Below are 21,128 nucleotides of genomic sequence, written 5' to 3' on the forward strand. Positions count from 1 at the left end.
CCCTACTTCACCACCGTAGCACGATATTGTCCGTTTTGGGCTTACCATTCCCTCACGGTTTTATTTTTGGGAACTCACGAGCAACTTCCCAATGGGTCACCCATCATGGGATTGCTCTAGCCCCCTTCTCGCTTAACTTCGAAGTTCCTACGGAACCCAAAGCCAGTGAGCTCCCAAAAGGTCTCGTGTTAGGTAGAGATGAGAATATACATTTAAGGATCACTCCCCTGGGCGATGTGGGATGTCACAATCCACCCCCTTTAGGGGCCCGACGTCCTCGTCGGCACACCACGGCCAGGGTAGGTTCTGATACCAAATTGTCACATCTCGGCCCGGGGCGGATCACTTTCCGGCCCCACTACACCACTGTAGCACGATATTGTCCACTTTGGGCTTACCATTCTCTCACGGTTTTGTTTTTGGGAACTCATGAGCAACTTCCCAGTGGGTCACCCATCATGAGATTGCTCCAGCCCCCTTCTCGCTTAACTTCGGAGTTCCTACGGAACGCGAAGCTAGTGAGCTCCCAAAAAGCCTCGTGCTAGGTAGGGACGAGAATATACATATAAGGATCACTCCCCTATGCAATGTGGGATGTCACACAATATATACATATTCATTATATCTATTGTATTTTATAGTAAGTTTTTTTAGTAGTTTAAAAAATTAAAATCATCAAAATAACTTTTTTCTTATCGTGTCAAAACAGGTTACCCGCATGTCACTCTCGTGTAAACTTGTTATTAACGGGTTATTATCGTGTGGCCCGATAATAACCCAATTAGTTATCGTATTGACCCGAAACCCGTTATTTTCGTGTCGTTTACATGTCTTGTTAACGGATCGTGTAAAAAATTACCATGTCTAGCTCAAACGCCGAGTGGAACATCAAATATAATTATATAATTAAAAAAGAAAATTGTCAAAATATTGCTTATATGTAGTGTTCTACAGGCGCATCAATCGTGGATCACAATCTTTTTTCACATCTAAAAGTCATGTATGCTATGCTCCACTCATTGTATCACCTGATTTAACAACTTTGAAAAGAGACAGCAACAGCATAATTCTTACGAAGAAGACTATTGCACGCGCTTTACAGTCTAACACAGATTCTCTCTCCCTCAAAGCTTCTTCCTTTTCCTTCCTTCCCTTCCCATAACTCACAACTGAACTACTCAGCTCTGTTCTCGTGTCCTGGTCCATCCTTCGAGGTAACAGCTTTTATTATTAGCCGCCCGATTTCATCTCCTCGTTTCTCTTGATTTCTCTGATTCGCTTGTCTGGTTGATCAAATTGGTGTCAAATTTCAATTTCTTGCATTTCTCTGGCATACAGGCCGACCCAATATGAAAATTAATCAACTTTTTTTGTTTTTTGTTTTTTGTTTTTCTGTATTGATCTGGATCGTTGGGTGTATTGCTTGGATTTTATGGAAATTAGATCAAAACCAGCTCGTGTGATTAATAATTTAATCAATAATTAATGGAGTTAAGCTTTCTGATTAATCTTGTTAGTTCTGAATCTGTATAGTGATGCGAACAACATAAAGATCCAATCGTTGCGTGTGTCTGTGTGGATGAGGTTTGGCTTTTTTCCGCGTTCAGAATGCGTGCTTGGTCTTAACTTATGAAATTTTGTATATGATTTATCGTAATTAGTTTTAACTTTTTGTAGGAGTTTGAGATTTGAATATCTTGGGTGCATTTTTCTGTAATTTGAGTGAATCCAAACATGTACGATTTACAATATCTTCTCTGCCTTCTATAAAATGCTGCCGGTTTCAATTGTTTCCGGATTTCGAAAACCATGTCTCGGCTGGGGGAAAACGAATGTTAGCTTAGTTGCTGTTTTATCAATTCGGTCTTCTTTCACTGCGATCTCCGCGTTCCCCTGTATTTGTTGTGTATATTTTCCCTTTGTCGCTGTTGCTGGAAATCGATGTTTGTTGCCAACGAAAATTCTTGAGCTTTTGCATTTTCTCATTTTGAAGGCAAATCTGCAGTGTTTCTCTTCAACTCTACAAAATTTATGTTTTTTGAGACTCATTGTTGAAGAAAATTATCCGAAGATGAATTAGATTATGACTTGAACTATTAATCGGGTTTTTAAACTGTCGGTCTCTTGATTTTAATTTGAACAACTCCATTTCAAGCGCCGATTCTACCACTGATGCTTCTGTTAATCCTAGTGTGTGCAACACTCTAACATTGCAGTCTTTGCATTGCAACCACTTGTTGTTTCATATAAAGCATACTTCCGTAACAACTAGTATTTGCGGGATACTTATAATTTCGTCTTCTCCCATCAAACCTCTCATGGCATACTCCATGTGCTGTGCTATAACATTTTCCGGTGAAAAACCTTCTATAAGTTGCCTGTTCTCGTTCTAACACATTGATCCTTGTCTTTCCATGAAGGTGCTGGGAACAAATGGCCTTGGTTACAACTGCTGAAGTTTGCGATGCTCACTCTCAGTTGATTGGGAGTGGTGATCTTCGGGTACTTGAGCCAATATTCCAGATATATGGCCGGCGACAGGTCTTCTCTGGACAAATAGTTACCTTAAAGGTATTTGAAGACAATGTCCTTGTCCGTTCCTTTCTCGAGGAGAAGGGCAATGGAAGAGTTCTTGTTGTGGACGGAGGTGGAAGCAAGCGGTGTGCAATATTGGGAGGCAACCCTGTGGTTCAAGCTCAGAATAACGGCTGGGCAGGTATAGTGGTCAATGGCTGCATAAGAGATGTCGACGAGATTAACGGTTGCGACATTGGCGTGAGAGCTCTGGCGTCCCATCCCATGAAAGCCAACAAGAAAGGGATCGGAGAGAAACAGGTACCAATAAGCATTGCCGGGATAAGGATCTGTGACGGAGAATGGCTTTATGCAGACACCGATGGAATTTTGATTTCTCGTACCGAGTTATCTGTCTAAACCTTAAGCACACCATTTGGAAGGAAAGCTTGTTTCCTGCAACTGTTGTATACAACACGTTGTTGCACGAAATGTATGTCTTTCTTTGTTTCAATTGCTAAGCTGTTGTGTATTTGCCTCATTTTCCAAATTTCTACTGTATTAAGCAAAATCGCGTGATATCGAACTCTTAACTATGTTTTAGTTGGTTTATCAATAATGATTATCTTTTGATCAGTAAATTTAGTCATATATATTAACAGAAGGCAACAGGTACATAATTTTGCATTATTTACGTCACCTTATACACAGACCGATTCCGAGTCCCCAACATCTTCGGCAGCAGCAACACTTGCATCGTCTCTTGTAATGCTAATTGTTGAGGCTCCAGATGAGCCAACAGCTTCTTGCAAATTCATATCTCCAGGTTGCAAGTAGATTGCCTTTCTTTTGCTTCTGCTTCGCTGCCATATTCTTAGCAGATCTTGAACATCCTCGCTCTCGTCGTCTCCAGATGTGGCTCGTGATCCCCTAGCTTGGTGGTAAGACTCGGAGGCGGCAGACAGGAGGGAGAAAATGGAGGTGGAGAGAGTGGAAAAGCAGTTGTAAATCAAATCTGCTTGTAAAGACACAAGCTTTGAGAGCCAATCTGTTGGTTTTGGTAGTCCAGACTCATCATCTTCATCAAATGTTGGTGTCTCTGGTGGCGGAGGTGGCGGCGGGTGGGTGATTGTTGATGCGGGGTAAGTAGCATCCAGATCTTTGAGTCTCCGACTCAGAGAGAGAGAGAGAGAGAGGTATCGTTTGGTACGTGGGACGGGACGGAACAGAGTGGGACAAGGCGTTCCGTTCCACGTTTGGTGCGCCTAAAACGGGTGGAACAAGCTGTTCCACGGGACGAGTTTTGGGTGAATTTTCGTTCCACCTCACCCCCCTGGAACGACTCGTTCCACATGCGTGGAACACAAAATTATAACCTCTCCGTCTCCTTCTTCTTCCTCCTTGTTTCCATCCGAGGGCATCTTTGCTCCCGCTTCGTTCCGTTCCGTCCTGTCCCGTCCCGTCCCGTCTCATTCCGTTCCGTCCCGTCCCGTCTGTATACCAAACGATACCAGAGAGAACGCTAGCTAAAGCTAAATATAGCGAGAGGCAGAGTTCCAGGTGTGTAATTTGCATGAAAGGAAAAGATGCGACGTGGAAGTGTTGCTGTTTGAGGAGTTGACATCTCTTCGGTCTGTTGTCAAACTGCACATACCCATGTCAGCAGCGGAACTCCATGTATGCGCATAGTAAGAAGCTTGCAGTAGTTTTCGGACTGTTGAATTTAGGGCCGGAAAGGGTTATCAGAATTAAGAAGAATCTGAGAGTTTGTGGGGATTGTCATACAGCTTCCAAGTTTAGCTCCAAGGTTACTGGAAGGGAAATTGTAATGAGAGATGCTCATAGATTCCACCATTATAGGATGGTGCACGTTCTTGTAGGAATTTTTGGTGAACATAAACTCGTTAGCTTAACAGGTTGCGTTCATGTAAATCTGGACACAATCTCTTAGCAAAGTAGTAGTTGTATCAAGTAAAATTTTTGGTTTAATTACGTAAAAATACTGGACTTGCTTAGTTTAATGTTTAATTTGCGTTGGAAGGCAAACTTGAACTTAGCCAAGTTAGCTAAAACAATGTGCTTCTTTCTATGCATTTAAGTATGAATCTCCCTCCCCATAACTTAGTACTCGTTTCCAAGTGTTTTTAAAATAACTGAAAGTTTTTTGGTGAATTGATTTTGGGTTTCAAAATCACTTCACGTGCTTTTTGGAAAGAAAAAAAAAACATAAGATATGTGTTTTTTTGCAGGAAGCACTTCAAGTGTTTTTTCAGGATCCACTTGAATTTTTACTAAGGAAGATTAGATTAAAAAACATTCACCAAAAGTATCTTCAGCCATTTTAAAAACGGTTCCAAACGAGTCTAGAGATTAATATGGTACGGAGTTTCATTCATTTGTATAAAGTAAAAACTTGTGTTGAAAGCTATAATAAAATTCATGAATCAACGTTCATATAGGAGGAGGAATTATTACACACTAGTTTGGGCTACATATGGCATGCATGGTTAGGAAGTAAATAGTATTAAGTGCCGTTGGGTAATGGATAACATGCTAATTATGATGAATCCATTAAAGTAAATCCTAGTTGGAATCATTAACTCATTTCATCGACTTTTGAATTCAAACCAAAACCAAATGCTGTTTCTACGTAAGAGACATGAAATCATAGTTAGCACGAATATTAAGTGAAATGCTACAACAATCGCACACACAAGAAATGCTACTCTCTCAAGGTAGTACTTTGTCATTCAACAATTTAACGTTAATTTTTGTATTAACATTATAAAATAATGTGTCAAAAATATGAATACCTGCCATTCAATAATTTAACGTTAATTTTTGTGTCAACATTATAAAATAGTATGCCAAAAATATGAAGTGACAGATAATCTATTTATCGTGTACTCATAAATTAGGAGACTCAGCCACGAGGGACTTCTAACCGCATATTGATTTGGATTATACAAACAAAAAGCAAACCTGCTTCTCAAGATTTGCGGCTAGCCATTAGCAAACCAAATCCCACGCTTAAGTCTCCAACTCCCTATACAAACCTATTACATTATCGAAATAAAACTACACCAATTACTCATTAAGAAACTAATACCAAAAATTTGTGCCAAGTAAAATGTATTTACTATATTTGGTAAGAGAATTAAGCAAATAATACATGGTAAGTATTGCCGCATCATGCTTACCACAAAAGAAACACGAGCAATAAGTTAGATAAGGTTAAAACTTGAATACAGTTTGACGAAAATGTTTTCTTTGTCACCCAAGATTAAAAAATTTATAATCATTTATATTTTAATTCATAACCACATTAAAAGTACGAGACTCTAAAGAAATTAGAAAATAATAACAAAATAAATATTAGAAACTTAAAGAGAAAATTGAAATGAAAGGGAAGAAAGGAAACAAACTTCATCTAGATTTACGTGGAAAACATTGTAAAGAATGAACACGTATTGGATTTTTGGGTGGAGTTTGTTTGAGTTCATGGTTTCTGATAAGAAGAAGAGAGGTGTCGTTTCCGAAAAAAGCTTTCATCTTTGCTCGTTAGAGTTCACAACTTCCTCCACCTCAGCACCCCTTAATTTCCTCTTTAATTTTAATTCGGTGGGTCCCACACTTCCCAACTTTCTTGGTTGAGAGTGACTGTCACTTCACCGTTCTCGGGCACAAACCAAATATTTCTTTGCTTTTCCGTTTTTCTGCAACAAAAATACATTTTGTATATTTGTACCCAGCAGCGTAGGACTATAAACCCAGCTCTCTCTCTCTCTCTCTCTCTCTCCCCTTCTTCTTCTTCCTCCGTCTCTCTCTCTCTCTCTCTAAATCCAATCCGGTTGTTCTTCTTCTTGGAAAACATAAATTTTGTACCATAAATTTATAGACATAGAAACTTGAAAAATAAAAAGCCTGTTCATTTTTTCCGGAATTTAAATCAAACCCCTTTTTTATTTATTTACTATTCGTTTGGATACAATAAGAAGGAAGAGGTTTCAGCTCCGCAACCATTCAGGGAGGAGGAGCTGAAACCAAAAACCAAAGTTAGGGTTTTTACAGAATTCTTGCTGTTGGAGAGAGAGGCAGAGTCACAGCCTTGTCACTCTAGCAGGAAAATCCCAACACACAGACACAAAATTTAGAGTGTTAAAACAAAAAGATGAGATTTTTAAGAAAAATAGAGCAAGAAGACGACGCGGTTGCGGAGAGCAAAGCCAAAGGAAGAGGAGGCGGTGGTGGTGGTGGAACAGGGAGCAGCATTAGCATAGCAGAGAGGAGGGCAGCCAAGTGTGGATTCAATGCGGAGAGGATCAATACGGCGCGTTTTAGGACAACCAGTCCTCTGCATTCTCCATCGGCGAGGTCCCCGTGCCTTACTATTCCGGCTGGTATCAGCCCCACGGCTCTGCTCGACTCCCCCATGATGCTCCCCAATTCTCAGGTTCTTCTTCTTTCTTTTTTTTTTTTTTTTTTTTTGTGTGTTAATTTTGATGGTTTTCCTTCTTTTTTTTTTGTTGTAAATTTTGGGTTTTTCTTCTTTTGGAGCTAAATGCATTAAGACTGTTCATTCTTTCTGGGCTTTGTTCGTTCCGAAAAACCTCGGAGTATAGGATACCACGGAGCGGTCTAGAATTCTGCAGTGTGATCAAGGAAATGTATAACTTTGTATGGTTTTTTTTTTTTTGGTGAACTTTTGAGTTTCTGAACTTCAGTAGTTTATCTGCATCTGGTTGCAAGCAATTTGGTACTAGGGAGAAAGTAAATGTCAAACAGAATAACAGTTTTTACTTGTATTAGTATTTGGGTGCTACTCATTAATCATTAACTTGTGATTAGAAGAAGTGATTAACTTAATTTTGTTCATTTATAATTTGGATTGTTTAGATAGAGAAGTATAACATCTGAATTTGTTATTCTGCACCTTTTGTATAAAAGTCTCTGCTTTGGTATTGTTTGGTTTAAAATACAATCACCAAAAGCTAGAAGGCATAATACTATGGATGTTGAGAGAGTTGCATAGTCCAAAGCTTTTTTTCTTTCTTTGTGATGTTGTCTATGATCTTCGATTGTTGTATTCTTCTAGGCGCTTCCATCTCCCACCACTGGAACTTTTCCATTGCATCCTCCCAATGATAACAGCTCGCTGCTGAAATCAGGAACTCATGAAGATGATGGTTACAGGCCGGCCTATTCTAGTTTCCAAAATTCGGTAAATGTCTCGACTTAATATGTTTTAGAATTCAGTAGTCTCAAATTAAATTTGGAAAGAGGTTTTTAAACTTTCTTTTTGTGGTCTAATTACTTTCTCCAAATGTGGCAGCCCAACAGATTGATATTTTAAATACTAAAGAACCTTGAAACAGTATCTCCTTGTAGTTTACGACAGTTGAAGCATTATTTGGAAACCGATGTAAATGAAGTGTCTAGTTGTAACTTTATAGTTAGTCATTGGAATCATAATGTTCAAATCATGATGTCCAACAGTACTTGTTTAAACCAAAATGTTAATATTTCCTGTGCACATTTTGATAAGTTGCAATCATAATGTTAATGCTAATGTTTCCTGTTTAAACTAAAATGTCCAAGGGGGGAGTGATTTTGATAAGTTTTCCAAGGGTGTAGTTTCCTGTCTGAACTTACCAATAAATTATTTTATAATTTTTTGCGAGGTTGTGTTTGAATGAGTTTGGTATCTTCCCATTGCATTTTTCCTCAGGGGTCTACTGTTGACTACCAAGCTCTTGTTTTGGAGCAACCACCAATGGAGTTTCAATTCCCAATGGGGTTTCCAGAAGAAGCTAATGCAACGAACTATTCTGTGGATCCGTCCTCTGATGTTAGAAACTTAAACAGTGTGATTATGATTGCCAACGGCGCAGACTTGCAAATGTCTCATTCCAGTGCAGCTAGTGATCAAAACTCTCTTCCCAAAGAATCGATTCATGGGGAGGATCTTGGGTCCCATCACTTTTCGGAAGGAGAGCAAAAAGGGTCATACCCATCTGCAGGAATGGTAAGGACTTCAGAAGATGGATACAATTGGAGGAAGTATGGGCAGAAACAAGTAAAAGGTAGTGAATATCCAAGGAGTTATTATAAATGCACGCACCCAAATTGTCAGGTCAAGAAAAAGGTGGAACGATCCTATGATGGGCAAATAACAGAGATCATCTACAAGGGAGCTCCTCATAATCATGCAAAACCGCAGCCTAACCGTCGAACTGGGGCATCGCTTGGACCATCATTTTCATATGATGAGATGTCAGAGATGGGTGAAGGTAGTAGGGCCACTGTCAAAGTTGAAGGTGGGCCAGTTTGGACAAATAGTCAGTCTTGTAAGGATATGAAAGTTGGCTATGACGGGAGGACTGATGGTCTGGAAAGGACATCCTCAGCATCTGTTGTTACCGAGCTTTCTGATCCATTTTCAACTACTCAAGGGAAGTCCATGAGTATCTTTGAATCAGCCGAAACTCCAGAGCTTTCATCCACACTTGCTAGTCATGATGATGAAGATCGGGCCACCCAAGGAATCATATCACTTGGAGATGATGCAGATGATGAAGAATCTGATTCAAAAAGAAGGCAAGTGATTTTCTGTTTATCTCGAAGGTTTCTTTTTCCAGGATGCCATGACTGAACAAGGTTATAATATTCTCCATTGGTTTCCCTTCCAGGAAGAAGGAGAGCTGCATGATTGAAACAAATTTAGCATCCAGGGCTGTCCGTGAACCAAGAGTAGTTGTCCAAATTGAGAGCGAAATCGACATACTTGATGATGGCTATCGCTGGCGGAAGTATGGGCAAAAAGTGGTCAAAGGAAATCCAAACCCTAGGTATGCTCTTCTCTCATTCGCTCTCTCATTTCATTGAACTGGTTAGTATGGATTTCTGCCGGGGATGACATTTTCTTCTTGTAATTTATTTCTTCAAATAAGATATTAGCTCATAATCCATATTTTCGCAATTTGGTTTGCTTAAAGTTTTCTATGTATCCAGTTAATCTTTGTACCATTCTTCATCCTATAGGAGCTATTACAAATGCACAAGTGCAGGATGTCCAGTTAGGAAGCATGTGGAAAGGGCCTCCCATGATCTGAAATTCGTAATTACAACGTACGAGGGAAAACACAACCACGAAGTGCCTGCAGCGAGAAACAGCAATCACATGAATTCAAGTAGCAGTAATGGACTTCCATCTACTGCCAATGCTCAGCCAGCTTTGGCATTACACAGAAATGCCAATGTTCCGAAACCTGAGACACAAATGCAAGATCTTGCACCTCATTTTGATAGAAAAACGGAATTTCATGACGCATACATGAGACCTAATTTTCTTGGGAATTTCAATAATGACATGAAATTTGGAGCTTCCTCCCTTTACCAAATGAAATATCCTCCTCTGCAAAATACCATGCCGTATGCCTCATTCAGACACAATGTTGCCCATCAGGCTGGTTCTATTGTGCCAGACTTCCCAATTTCACTGCCTATGAACCTTCAGCCATCCGGGAACCTCCCTCTTGCCGGCTATGATATCAACAATGGAAAATCAGTTTGCCCCCTACAGCCTTATTTTTCAGGACAGCAGCCGCAGGAGAATGATGTAAGATTCCTAAAGCCTAAACAAGAGCACAAGGATGATAACCTCTATGATGCCCGCTTACCAATAATGGATCAGTCAAGTGCATCATTGTCGTCGTCGTCATCGCTATTCTATCACAGGGTCATGGGAGGTTATCCATCATAGTTTGTTTTTGTTCTTTTGCTTCTAAAGCAGTCATCAGCTGAGGCAGATTTTGGTTTCCCGCTCGCCTCGAACTAGTGATAAAGGTTCTATTTTCTTGCAGATTTTCATTGTGACAGTTTATTCTTGTTTTCCATAAAACATGGTATAAAATTCCCATACAAAAAATTCATACAAAAAGGTTTACTGGTTTCTTCATCAACTTTATCAACATGAATATTAATACATCTTTAGTATTACTCTCTCTCTCTCTCTCTCTCTCAGCTTGATTGCAATACCTTGAAACCCTAGAGGTGATGATAACAGTTTTCTTTTGAAGCTGGAAGTCTTTGGAGCAACAATTTATATCACATGGATAACATAAAAATTTTAAGTTTCCAGATGTTCCAAATTGCATATTTCACAGATTCTATGCATCCCCACATAGCAGCATTCCGATTTCCGCCACCGGAATCAAGGAGACTCCGGTTTTCAGACGCCGGAAACCAAGAGATTCATTGATACGGATGAATGTATGCGTCTGAAACTGGAAGAATGGGTTTTTATTTAACAGTGTTTGAATCATTTCAACACAGCAACACGATAATCAGTAAATTAAATCACAATCTCTTGTTTTAAGCCACCATTAATATCAAGTACGCTATTAATTAATAATAATTATCAATAACATCAAGAAAGAAACTGATTTAGAAAGCACATGGAATCAATTCTCAAACATTGATTTGATCATCACCTTTGGAATAGAAGCAAGAAACAGAGACTAATATACATCCCATCATAATATTCCAAAATTAAAGTACCCAAAATACCCATAAACCCACTTCCCGACCAAGCACCACTCCGAGTCCGAACCCAATCTAGTAATTTTACCCCCAAAGCACCAGAAAGCCCCTTCCTTTGGTAGATTTGATTCGATTTTGACCGGAAACTTCACTTCTTCAGGCTTCCACGGACGCCGGGGCGTGGCTTGTTAGCGTCCTTGACCGGCTCCGGCTGGGTGCTGGTGCTGGTGCTGGCGTGGCGGTTTATAACTTTCTCCTCCTCGAACGGGATCTTCGGATGACGAGCCTCGTGGTGAATCTTGATCGACTTTACGTCCGGCGCCGTGATCTTGCAGTGCGGGCACTCCATCTTCGCGTGTCCTCCCTTCTCTTGTCCGGTCCGGTCAGCTATACCGGCCTTCCCGCCGCCGCGGTTCGTCGTGGCAGCATCGATCTTGGCGGCGATCTCCTTGGCCGTGTGCTTCTTGGGCTTGGCTTTGCCTGTCATGTTAGGCGATTTAATCGGACGGCGGAGATGAAAACCCTAAGTCTAACAGTTGGCCACTCGGACGGAGAGGACCTTAAACTTATGAGGATGAGAGACGATGTTTGTGGCCCTTTATATATAGGGTTTATCTGTTTGGTGTACTCAGACGTATGCGAGCTCGGGTGACGTGGTCGTATTTCATTGGTCCATATGGTATGGGTGTTGGTTGGATCAATATCAACAGGATCCTCCCCGGATCCTTATGACGAGGATTTTGAAGATTCGTAAATCAGGTTCGTTTATCGTATATAGTACGATCAGTTTTTTTTAGATACTGTTTATATTTAATTTTAAATAAAAATATTTAAAATGATTTCTGATCGCACGATGTACGATGAATGGATATGATTTATAGATCTTTAGAATCCTCACAAAAAGAATCCGGTGAGGATCCAGATCCGGATCAATAGAGTTTGGACATATTTCGCAATAGGCCATTGGCCACTGGCCAATGAAGTTGATGATCCTTTATGAGTTTTGAGTTTGGTTCTAAGAACTTAGGGGTTGTTTTGAAAATGTTTCTAAATAATTAAAAGTGTTTTTAGAGAGAATATTTTTTAGTTTTAAAAGCACTTGAAGCGCATTCTGCAAGAAGCATTTCAAATGTTTATTAAGAATAAATAGCATTTTTACTAAAGATTGGTTTCTGAAATATTTTCTCCAAAAGTTCTTACAATCATTTTAAGCACTTCTCAAACAAGCCGTTAAACTTTTGATTTGTGTCAATGCCTCAACCGGTTTGTTTTGTCGATTACGATTGAGCATTGATTTTTGTACGTTTTGTACATTAGAAGTCTCTGACTTTTCTAAAAACGTGTATGCTTCAATTTCTCTTAAGTTTTCTCACAAGTCAATTATCATTTACTAATGTGAGTTATGCATTTCGTTAACATATATGCCAACAAAAGTTGGGTTATGCAAATCGCACCTAGTAGAATAAACAAAAAATAGTTACCAAATTGACATTTGATGGAATATTAGCACAAACCAAAACTTTAGGGAGCTCAAACGAAATTAAAAGTTCGGAGGGCAAAGTAAAACGAGTTGGAAAGTTCAAATTCATGGAGATTGATGTTGAGAGAATAAGTCCAAACCCTTACGGATGCCCTTGAAATTATAAAATCTGCAATATTACAGCTTATCCCTTCAAACAGACGAGAGAGAGAGAGAGAGAGAGTTGGAAAATGACATTCACAAAGTAGAGAAGTCTTCATCAATAGAGAGAAATTCTTAAAGAATAAACAAACAAGCCGTAGTAGTGTTATTGTACAGAGCATTACGAAACTAAGAGAGCACAAATTGGTTTCTGTAGAGTCTGTACCAATTGCCACCACATCATCCCAAACTAATAAACGGAGATGCCAATGGAAAACCAAATCCAAAAGGAATGGTTTCAAATTGATTTTTTACCGGAAGAAGCTAACGAGGATAACACCGTGGACTCATATTATACGCCACAGTGACAAACTGATGTGTGTCTAAGTGAGACTAGTAGCGACGCCGGAGAATAAGAAATAAGGGCCCTCCAACTCCAATTCCGAAAGCTGTGTTGTTAAACTTTCATGGTTTGGGGCTTCTGTAAATTCTCTTCTCTGTATAACAACCTTCTCTTGTTTGAACCGTAACCTTGATACTGGTAGATAATGCTGTACAGGCACTGCTTCAGCAGCATTATGTCAAATCCTTCTATAAATCTCAAATCTGTTGGTCTAGATTTCACGCCGGCAAAACGCTGGTACTCCTCAAACACAGAAGACAAACACCAATTCTGAAATTTTCGTAGGCAACCAACAAGACAACCTGTCCGATGCTGTAACAACAAAATTGCAAACACAAGGTGAGAAAGAACTGCCATAATCCAAAAATAGTCATAATCCTAAGAGTTCCAGCCATTAACAAGAGAAGGTGCATATCAGTGTATCAGTTTGAAATTCAAGGAGGCCCTATTGTGATGCTACTCCAAATATATTATCTGTTGTTATATGAGGTTGTAGTATTATAAAGAAGGTTAGTGTTTTCCGCCCATTCAAAAGATAAACCTAGAAACACCGATAAACTATACGACAACAAAAGATAAATTCTTATAGAAAAATCTCTCACTGAGAACAAATACATCAAATACTTTTTATTTTTTAAATTTTTTGTTAAACTAGTGTATTCAGGTCTTTGACCTGACTAATCACTAGGCCCCCTGCCTGACCCCACAACATTTGGGGGGTGAGAAACTCTAGCATTTGCTAGGTGGGTACCGTGGGAGAGAGTCGAACCCTAGACCACTTGGGAGCAAACCAAGGACTTGACCGCTAGACCAATAACTCTTAGGTTCATTAAATAGTTAAAGTATGACATTCAGTTTCTGAAGCTTTGCATGTTAAACGGTAGGAACCTGAGCAAAGCCAACCCGTTTTGGGAAATGACAGAGACTATCCTAATTTTAGAGAACCAGACCTTATAGATTATCCCCCTACTCTTTGCCCTTTATCTAATAATAAGGTAAGCTCGTTGGATCCTCCTCATCCTCGGAACTGAAAAAAAGAGTTAGAAACTCTCCATAATATTAACAATGATCAACGACAAGAATGAAATGCTTACATCCAAGCTCAAATCAAACATACTAAATTCAGTTCCCTGAAAACTCCTTTTGATTTGGTGAACAATGAAATGAATGCTAAAATGAGGCTAATGAGCTATGAAGAAACAACTACTGTATCATAAGCCACTATGTAGCAGTGAAACAAATTATATTAATGGCTGAAAATTAAATAGAACTTCAAAAACTTACCTTTCCACGCTTGCAGTGGATCAAAACTGGATGATTTCTCCCATCTAGAAACACGAAATACTTACGGTTAGAACTTATGAAGTGCGAAGAAATTAAATACAAAGCTAAATATAAAAAAGAAGGCAGAACTGTCATATTAGTCCAGTACCAATAAGGATTTTCAGAGCCTCTAAGATGGTATCCTTAAGAATAGATACAGAAGGCTCCTGCATACAGACATGGTCATAAACCTATCAGCACAACACATTATACAACATAGCCCATATTCCATCAAATGTCATCCAAGCATGTCGTTCCCCATTCAATTAAAACATAATAATCGTAATAATGCTTCTAGCATTTACTGATGTGTGTGCTTGCATTAGCATATATCAGGAGCAAACAAATAGCATGTATGAATCTCACAAAAAGATGTAAACTGAACAATTTCGGCAAACAATCACCGAGAGGGAGAGAGAGTATTACCGTCTTTCCCTCAATTCCAAACTGGAGTAGCCGAATATTTTGAGACCGAAGAAACTCCAAATTCTCCTCTGGGTACGGCTCGAGACACAAATATCTGCACCAAAAGCCGGAATTAATCACAATAAACGCTACATTCTCAATAAAGCAAATAAACTGATTTCTCTCTAGAAACAACTCAGACAACTCTCAACTAGTTTCTTGCTTTTCTTTCCCTCCATTTTCTTAGCGATCAAACGGTCTCAGTAAGTAAAAACAAATTCTTCAAACGAATCACAAACGTAACTCAGATTCTTTTTCAATGCAAAAACAGTTAGTTTACGCTAAAAACTCAGAAACAAATATTAAAAGATATTTCTTTTCCAACAGTTTCCTTTCTTTATCACGTAATTCAATTATCCTTCAGTTTACTCAGCAACCAAACACCATACAAATCACAATGCGACCTTCAAACACACACACATGGAGCGATAGATACATGCATACGAATAAAATGCGTATAGAAGATAGAGACTTTACATGATTGACCGGAGATTAAGCGATTTGAGGAAAGGAAAATTGGACGGCTGTGGGAAGCCGGATCTGAAAATGCCATCCTCCACCATCGAGAAATTGATGGGCGGTTCCAAAACGTCGTCGTACTCGTCGTTCTTCATCCCTCTTCCGACGTACGCGCAGAGAACAACACAGAATGCAGAGGGCAGGCGTTTCCTGTTACGAAATACAAGAGCAGGAGGAGGCGGGGGAGGAGGTCATGGTTTTGGAGGGAGGGGAAGGAGGAAACGACGCCATTGAGGTTTCAGGATTTCATGTGAAAGCGATTGGATTTTGATTTGGATTTGGTTTTGGGAAATGGATTTGGATTGCAACTTTCTTCAACGAGTCCGAGGTTTTTGTGGGCTTGTCCTCTCATTTTTTGGCACCTTTTATAATCTATTTTACCTTCATTTTTTATATAAGAAAATAATAATTTAAGGTGGGAATTGATTTTCGCAAATTTTTGTTGTTATTTTTGCAAATCTTTATTAATTATTGTTAGTTAAATTTTGCGGATTTATTTAATCGGTTTGTCAGAAATTAACAGAAATGTGTAAGAAAAAAGTGTGAAATCAGTCTTGCTTTAGAACTCGTAACTTCCTCTTGCTGTTTTTTTAGTTTTTGGGCTTTTTTGTTTGTTTATTTTTAGTAAACCCATAATTTGGGATGGTTTTAGTTTGAGATATGAAGTTTCCTTTGGTGTGTAATTCAAAACCGACCGCTCATTAAGTTTTAGATTTCTCAAGGGTTTGAGAAAATTTGTTGTTTGGCAAAACAAATTAAACCATACCCACCAAGTACCTTCATTTTTCTAATTAGCTAGCGACCACATAATTATAATTTATAAGACCATCTCCAACCAAAAGCTGGTCAGATATCTCGTTTTAGCCCTCAGGCTCTCCAAGAAATTAATATTTTAATAAACAGTATAGGGCCATATTTTTTACTATCTCCAACTGAGGGCCAAAGGGTCAACATAATTTATTTTTTAAATTTAAAAACTACAACAACTTAAATTTAAAAACTACAACTAAAATTTAAAAAATACAACTTAAATTTAATAACTACAACTAAAATTTCAAAAATACAACGTATATATTTCAAGTCAAATATGAGAGGTTTTATTTAGAGTATTAAAAAAAAAAAAAAAAAAAGAGAAGTGGGTGGGAGAGTTCCACATTGGCGGTGGGAGAGTCCCACATAGACTGTGGGAGAGCAAGTAGGGAAAAAAAAAGAAACAAAGGAAGTGGGTGGGAGTCTCACTTCGGCAGTGGGGGGGGGATTTGAGCAGCCTCCAAAACTTATAAAAAGAACACCCAAACCTTTAGTTAAACATACTTTGTGGGCCTATAATTAAATATTCTTTAAAACACTTTGGCCCAAAACCTTTAGTTAAACATTTCTGTAAAAAAAAATAATAATAAAATAAAAAATAAATAAAAATTATAACGGCTAATTGACGTCAGCAAGTAGCCGTTGAAAATTCGAAATCTAGCCTGGCATGGGGCTGGCCAGCCGGTTGGCCCTTTGGCCCTTTCAGATGTCGTGGGGCCCACGAGCCCTCTGGCCTAACCTTTGTTGGAAACAATTTTCGAGCTATTTTTGGCTATCTGAACCCTTCGGTTGGAGATGACCTAAATTCGATCAACTGGTCGAGACAACATGCATACTTCACTGTAATTAATTTTGAACTATCTTATTGATAAATTAAAGTAATTTAGAATATTATATTGTTGGAAAGGACAAATTTTAGAAAAATATAAGATTGATGGTCGTAAAAAGGAATAAGGCTGCCCATTGGCGAGTTGGAATTAGGTTGGACTCAGTCAATTATTTGATCCATTTTCCAAAAATTGACATATAGATATGAACAACACATGGTCTGCGCCATCGAGCAGGTGAGTCAAATGGAAAATATTCTGTCGATAAGAGGCCATTTGCATAAGCGTCAAAATAAAGGGGAAATTTTTTTGTCTTTTTCCTTGAGATTCAATGGATTTCTTCACGACCTTTTTATGTCCCTTTTTTATAATGACAGTATCATTCTGAAGGGATTTCAGATTCGAATTTCGAAGGTATCAGTGTTCAACGTTCAAGTATTTTTAGATAGAATAGAGTGTCAAACACGTAAAGAATATTTTTGTTTATTTACTGAGATATTTCGTCAAACATTTGGTAGCTTGTTATCGTTGATCAAATTATGTTCCATACATGTCAAAGGATATTGACATACGCCAAAACAATCTGATAAGTAATATCAAGAGAACTTATTAGTGTTTTTGATGCAACTTGTTGAGATATGTGTGGAAACATTACCAAAAGATCCGTACAAAACATTATATGGTCATCAAAAGATCTTCTCAAATATATTTTCTAAACTTCGAATGATCCATAAACCACTTTCGTTCTAATGTGTATCCGCCTCTAGCATCATTAATGTGATATGAACTCTCTCAGCGGCAGAATTTGAATTCGGACTACCATTTAATTAAATAGAAATTAAAAAGTTGTTCCTAAAGTTACTTCCTTCCCTAAGGTCAAGTTGAAAAAAAAAAAAACCTTGAAATGGTAATATCGCTTGCAATAAAAAATTCAATGGCTGAGCATGAATTGATTGATTTCATTTTAAGGAAAACTAATGAAAAATGTTTGAAAACTTTAAGTTTTAACGAATATGACAAAATAGAGGATAAAATGAATAGTACCACGATTGACTTTTTAGTGTAAAAATATAATTTTTCGTTAAAGTAAATAGTACGGGAACTTTTCGTTAAAATTCCCTTCATTCTATCCATGCAAACGTGACTTGAGAACGTATGTATATAGGTTGCAAGTTGTAACTTTTATCTCTCTTGCTTGCAAGTTGGTTGAGTAGTACCCTCGCATTTCACTATAATTAAACACTTTATCTAGTTAGCTTCTAATTTTGAAAGAAAATGGTAGATGATCAATGGTCAAAATAGGCTGAATTGTTTGGGAAGCTTCTCGAAACTCATTTCATACATGGAACGTCAATTTGTATCTTATTATTGTATTTGGTTTGAAGATTCGTCCGACATTATTATTGATATTGTGCTAGTAGTGTCACATCCCGGCCCGGGACGGATCACTTTCCGAGCCCGCTTCACCACCGTAGCACGATATTGTTCGCTTTGGGCTTACCATTCCCTCACGGTTTTGTTTTTGGGAACTCACGAGCAACTTCCCACTGGGTCACCCATCGTGGGATTGCTCTCGCGCACTACTCGCTTAACTTCGGAGTTCCTACGGAACCCGAAGCCAGTGAGCTCCCAAAAGGCCTCGTGCTAGATAGGGATGAGAATATACATTTAAGGATCACTCCCCTGGGCGATGTGGGATGTCACATTCCAGGTGTCGGCCAACACAGCTCGATTTGGGGTCCTAGTGAACATTCCGGGTCGGGTGTGTCAAGTAGTGTATAACAATATTTCTGATTTGCGTTTGATAGTATTGGGCCAGGAAAGGTGGATTTTATTGAGAGTTTGGATGGAGCGTACATTCAAACCGTTAAATTAAAAATGTATGTGGTGTATTCTAAAATTTTGTAGTGCAGCTGATAAGAAGTTATGAGTTGTGTCATGGTCCAACCAAAGTTGGTATCACCAGTAGCCCATTCAATCTAACCCAATACCAAAACGAAAATAAACACCAAATCTATGCTACCCCAACTAGTTTGGAACCCAAAAGAAAAATGCAATATATTCATATGTGGAACAACATAAAATAAATAAAAGGAAAGCTAATGAAAAATGTTTGAAAATTTTAAGTTTTAACAAAAATGACAAAAATGTGTTGTAAGTGCATAGCACTAGAATTAATTATTTAAAGTAAAAATATGATTTTTTGTTAAAGTTAACAATACTAAAAGTTTTTCGTTAAATTTTCTATAAATAAAAGAGTAAATGTTGGATAAGGGATAAGGTTTTGGCAACACCTCATCCAATGAAATCAGAGGGGTCTCTGACAGCCACAACATCTCACCACATTTGCAAGTATACTTCTTTGCCCAATATCTGGCCTGTTCACTTCACTCTGCAGTCTCACTCTCTGCTCCTCTACCCTGCCATTCTTTGATTACAACTGCGTATCTTCTGCAACCGGTGCAAAAGCAAAGTGATGGCCTCAGCTTCTCCAATGGCCAGCCAGCTCAAATCCAACTTCACCTCTCCAATCACCACTAGACCTGCCTTGCTTTCTCCCAAGGGCCTCTCTGCCTCCCCACTCAGGCTCTTCCCTTCCAAGAGACTCTCTTCCTTCTCCATCAAGGCTGTCCAATCTGACAAGGTAATTTTACTTCTCCTTATCATACATTTTCACTTCATCTATGTAAGTATTACTGTCATCGACCATCCCTAACAAAACGTACTGATATAATATTGATATCTCGTTAATGGTGCGTTTGTCATTTTAAGCGGCGTTTTGTACAGAGAATATCTAATATGAATATACTTCTTATACATTTTAGAGTAAACTGCCAATTTGTTCCCTGAATTATCACTTAACATTTGACTTCTCCGGAATTTTTTAATTGAAAAATTAAGGACTTAAACTAATATTTTTGGCTGATTTCCCTACTGTTAGTTTTTAATAGATTTCATCTAAATGACATCACGTGACTCTACTTTGAGGACCAAAACATCACTTCGCTAGACCTTCAAACACAAAACCTATAGAATCACACATATTTGCATAGGTTTACAGTTTATAAATCTAAAAGTTTTCAATTATTTTAAAGAATGAAGCGACTGAACTATCCTCACATGTTGGGCATATGCTTACATTTAACAGAAATTTGGATGAAATGAATGAAAAATTAAATCAGGGGCAAATTGCCCAAAAAAATTAGTTTAAGTCCTTAATTTTTCAATTAAAAAGTTTATGAGGAAATCGAAAGTTAAGTGATAGTTCAGGGGGCAAATCGGCATGTTACTCTACATTTTAAAGGGGGATTTTTGATATAAAGTCACTAGCATTAGGTTTAGCAGTACACTTGTAAGTAGTAAGATTTTAAGTTCAACTCTTGTAAATAGTTACAATACTTAATTATGACCTATTATATGATTTAGTGCAAATACTAGTGTTACTAACAGTTTCCAGAGTTTAACGTGTTACTAATTTTATGGTACGATGATTGAATCAATGTTGCAGCAAAATTTCCAAGTGATTCAACCCATCAACGGTGATCCTTTCATTGGAAGCTTGGAGACTCCAGTGACATCAAGCCCTTTGATTGCCTGGTACTTGTCCAACCTCCCAGCCTACAGGACAGCAGTCAGCCCACTTCTCAGGGGTGTTGAGGTGGGTCTAGCCCACGGTTACCTTCTGGTAGGCCCGTTTGTCAAGACTGGCCCATTGAGGAACACTCCCTATGCCGGAGGAGCTGGCTCCTTGGCTGCTGCTGGTCTTGTGGTCATCCTAACCCTTTGCTTGACAATCTATGGAATTTCCTCCTTCAAGGAAGGAGAGCCGTCCTCCGCGCCGGCTTTGACATTGACCGGCCGAAAGAAGGAGCCCGATCAGCTCCAAACCGCCGAAGGGTGGTCTAAATTCACCGGTGGGTTCTTCTTCGGAGGCATTTCGGGCGTCACTTGGGCCTACTTCCTCCTCTATGTCGTAAACCTTCCTTACTACTTCAAGTAGATTTGCTGCTTCTTGTCAAACTGTAATCACTCATCATGTAATGTATGCTACATTGTTTGTTAAATATATTTTAATGTTTCATCACTTTGTCACAGCAAGTGGTCT

The 21,128-nt window shown here is 38.7% G+C and overlaps 5 protein-coding genes across 6 annotated transcripts; 3 read left to right on the forward strand and 2 right to left on the reverse strand.

Annotated features, from left to right (window-relative positions):
• The first annotated feature begins 982 nt into the window (after positions 1 to 982).
• Positions 983 to 3,155, forward strand: LOC137745292 (putative 4-hydroxy-4-methyl-2-oxoglutarate aldolase 2). Its single transcript, XM_068485224.2, has 2 exons — positions 983 to 1,214; positions 2,421 to 3,155. Exon 2 carries the CDS (start codon positions 2,434 to 2,436, stop codon positions 2,932 to 2,934), a length of 501 nt encoding a protein of 166 aa, XP_068341325.1. The 5' UTR covers positions 983 to 1,214; positions 2,421 to 2,433; the 3' UTR covers positions 2,935 to 3,155.
• Positions 3,156 to 6,252: 3,097 nt separating this feature from the next.
• On the forward strand, positions 6,253 to 10,471 carry LOC137746242 (WRKY transcription factor SUSIBA2). 2 transcript variants are annotated; one of them, XM_088681720.1, is made up of 5 exons: positions 6,253 to 6,967; positions 7,610 to 7,735; positions 8,243 to 9,111; positions 9,204 to 9,362; positions 9,556 to 10,471. In XM_088681720.1, exons 1-5 carry the CDS (start codon positions 6,686 to 6,688, stop codon positions 10,274 to 10,276), a joined length of 2,157 nt encoding a protein of 718 aa, XP_088537846.1. In that variant the 5' UTR covers positions 6,253 to 6,685; the 3' UTR covers positions 10,277 to 10,471. The 2 variants fall into 2 exon arrangements, with proteins under 2 accessions (XP_088537846.1, XP_068342418.2); XM_068486317.2 differs by having other exon boundaries at positions 6,546 to 6,967; positions 8,243 to 9,115; positions 9,208 to 9,362.
• Positions 10,472 to 10,898: 427 nt separating this feature from the next.
• Positions 10,899 to 11,647, reverse strand: LOC137745326 (protein METHYLENE BLUE SENSITIVITY 1). The gene has a single exon (XM_068485270.2). It carries the CDS (start codon positions 11,540 to 11,542, stop codon positions 11,204 to 11,206), a length of 339 nt encoding a protein of 112 aa, XP_068341371.2. The 5' UTR covers positions 11,543 to 11,647; the 3' UTR covers positions 10,899 to 11,203.
• Positions 11,648 to 12,771: 1,124 nt separating this feature from the next.
• Positions 12,772 to 15,728, reverse strand: LOC137745985 (inositol diphosphatase DSP3). Its single transcript, XM_068486024.2, has 5 exons — positions 15,345 to 15,728; positions 14,829 to 14,922; positions 14,512 to 14,569; positions 14,364 to 14,407; positions 12,772 to 13,391 (listed from the first exon to the last, which is right to left on the reverse strand). The coding sequence occupies exons 1-5, from the start codon at positions 15,479 to 15,481 to the stop codon at positions 13,134 to 13,136; spliced, it is 591 nt and encodes a 196-aa protein (XP_068342125.2). The 5' UTR covers positions 15,482 to 15,728; the 3' UTR covers positions 12,772 to 13,133.
• A 2,337-nt stretch (positions 15,729 to 18,065) lies between these two features.
• LOC137744662 (photosystem I reaction center subunit XI, chloroplastic) lies at positions 18,066 to 21,107 on the forward strand. The gene is made up of 3 exons (XM_068484431.2): positions 18,066 to 18,443; positions 18,799 to 19,667; positions 20,532 to 21,107. Exons 2-3 carry the CDS (start codon positions 19,500 to 19,502, stop codon positions 21,021 to 21,023), a joined length of 660 nt encoding a protein of 219 aa, XP_068340532.1. The 5' UTR covers positions 18,066 to 18,443; positions 18,799 to 19,499; the 3' UTR covers positions 21,024 to 21,107.
• The last annotated feature ends 21 nt before the right edge of the window (positions 21,108 to 21,128 follow it).

Source organism: Pyrus communis, chromosome 12, assembly GCF_041283825.1.
Source record: "Pyrus communis isolate YQ-2024b chromosome 12, ASM4128382v1, whole genome shotgun sequence".
NCBI lineage: Eukaryota > Viridiplantae > Streptophyta > Magnoliopsida > Rosales > Rosaceae > Pyrus > Pyrus communis.

What these genes read in the sequence shown, in the direction of transcription:
- LOC137745292 (XM_068485224.2), top strand. Translation starts at nt 2,434, where the DNA reads ATGGCCTTGGTTACAACTGCTGAAGTTTGCGATGCTCACTCTCAGTTG.
- LOC137746242 (XM_088681720.1), top strand. Translation starts at nt 6,686, where the DNA reads ATGAGATTTTTAAGAAAAATAGAGCAAGAAGACGACGCGGTTGCGGAG. An exon ending in GAATCTGATTCAAAAAGAAG is followed by an intron (nt 9,112 to 9,203) that starts GCAAGTGATTTT and finishes TTTCCCTTCCAG; the next exon opens with GAAGAAGGAGAGCTGCATGA. An exon ending in AAAGGAAATCCAAACCCTAG is followed by an intron (nt 9,363 to 9,555) that starts GTATGCTCTTCT and finishes TTCATCCTATAG; the next exon opens with GAGCTATTACAAATGCACAA.
- LOC137745326 (XM_068485270.2), bottom strand. Translation starts at nt 11,542, where the DNA reads ATGACAGGCAAAGCCAAGCCCAAGAAGCACACGGCCAAGGAGATCGCC.
- LOC137745985 (XM_068486024.2), bottom strand. Translation starts at nt 15,481, where the DNA reads ATGAAGAACGACGAGTACGACGACGTTTTGGAACCGCCCATCAATTTC. An exon ending in TTGGAATTGAGGGAAAGACG is followed by an intron (nt 14,570 to 14,828) that starts GTAATACTCTCT and finishes GTCTGTATGCAG; the next exon opens with GAGCCTTCTGTATCTATTCT. An exon ending in GGCTCTGAAAATCCTTATTG is followed by an intron (nt 14,408 to 14,511) that starts GTACTGGACTAA and finishes TCGTGTTTCTAG; the next exon opens with ATGGGAGAAATCATCCAGTT.
- LOC137744662 (XM_068484431.2), top strand. Translation starts at nt 19,500, where the DNA reads ATGGCCTCAGCTTCTCCAATGGCCAGCCAGCTCAAATCCAACTTCACC. An exon ending in AGGCTGTCCAATCTGACAAG is followed by an intron (nt 19,668 to 20,531) that starts GTAATTTTACTT and finishes TCAATGTTGCAG; the next exon opens with CAAAATTTCCAAGTGATTCA.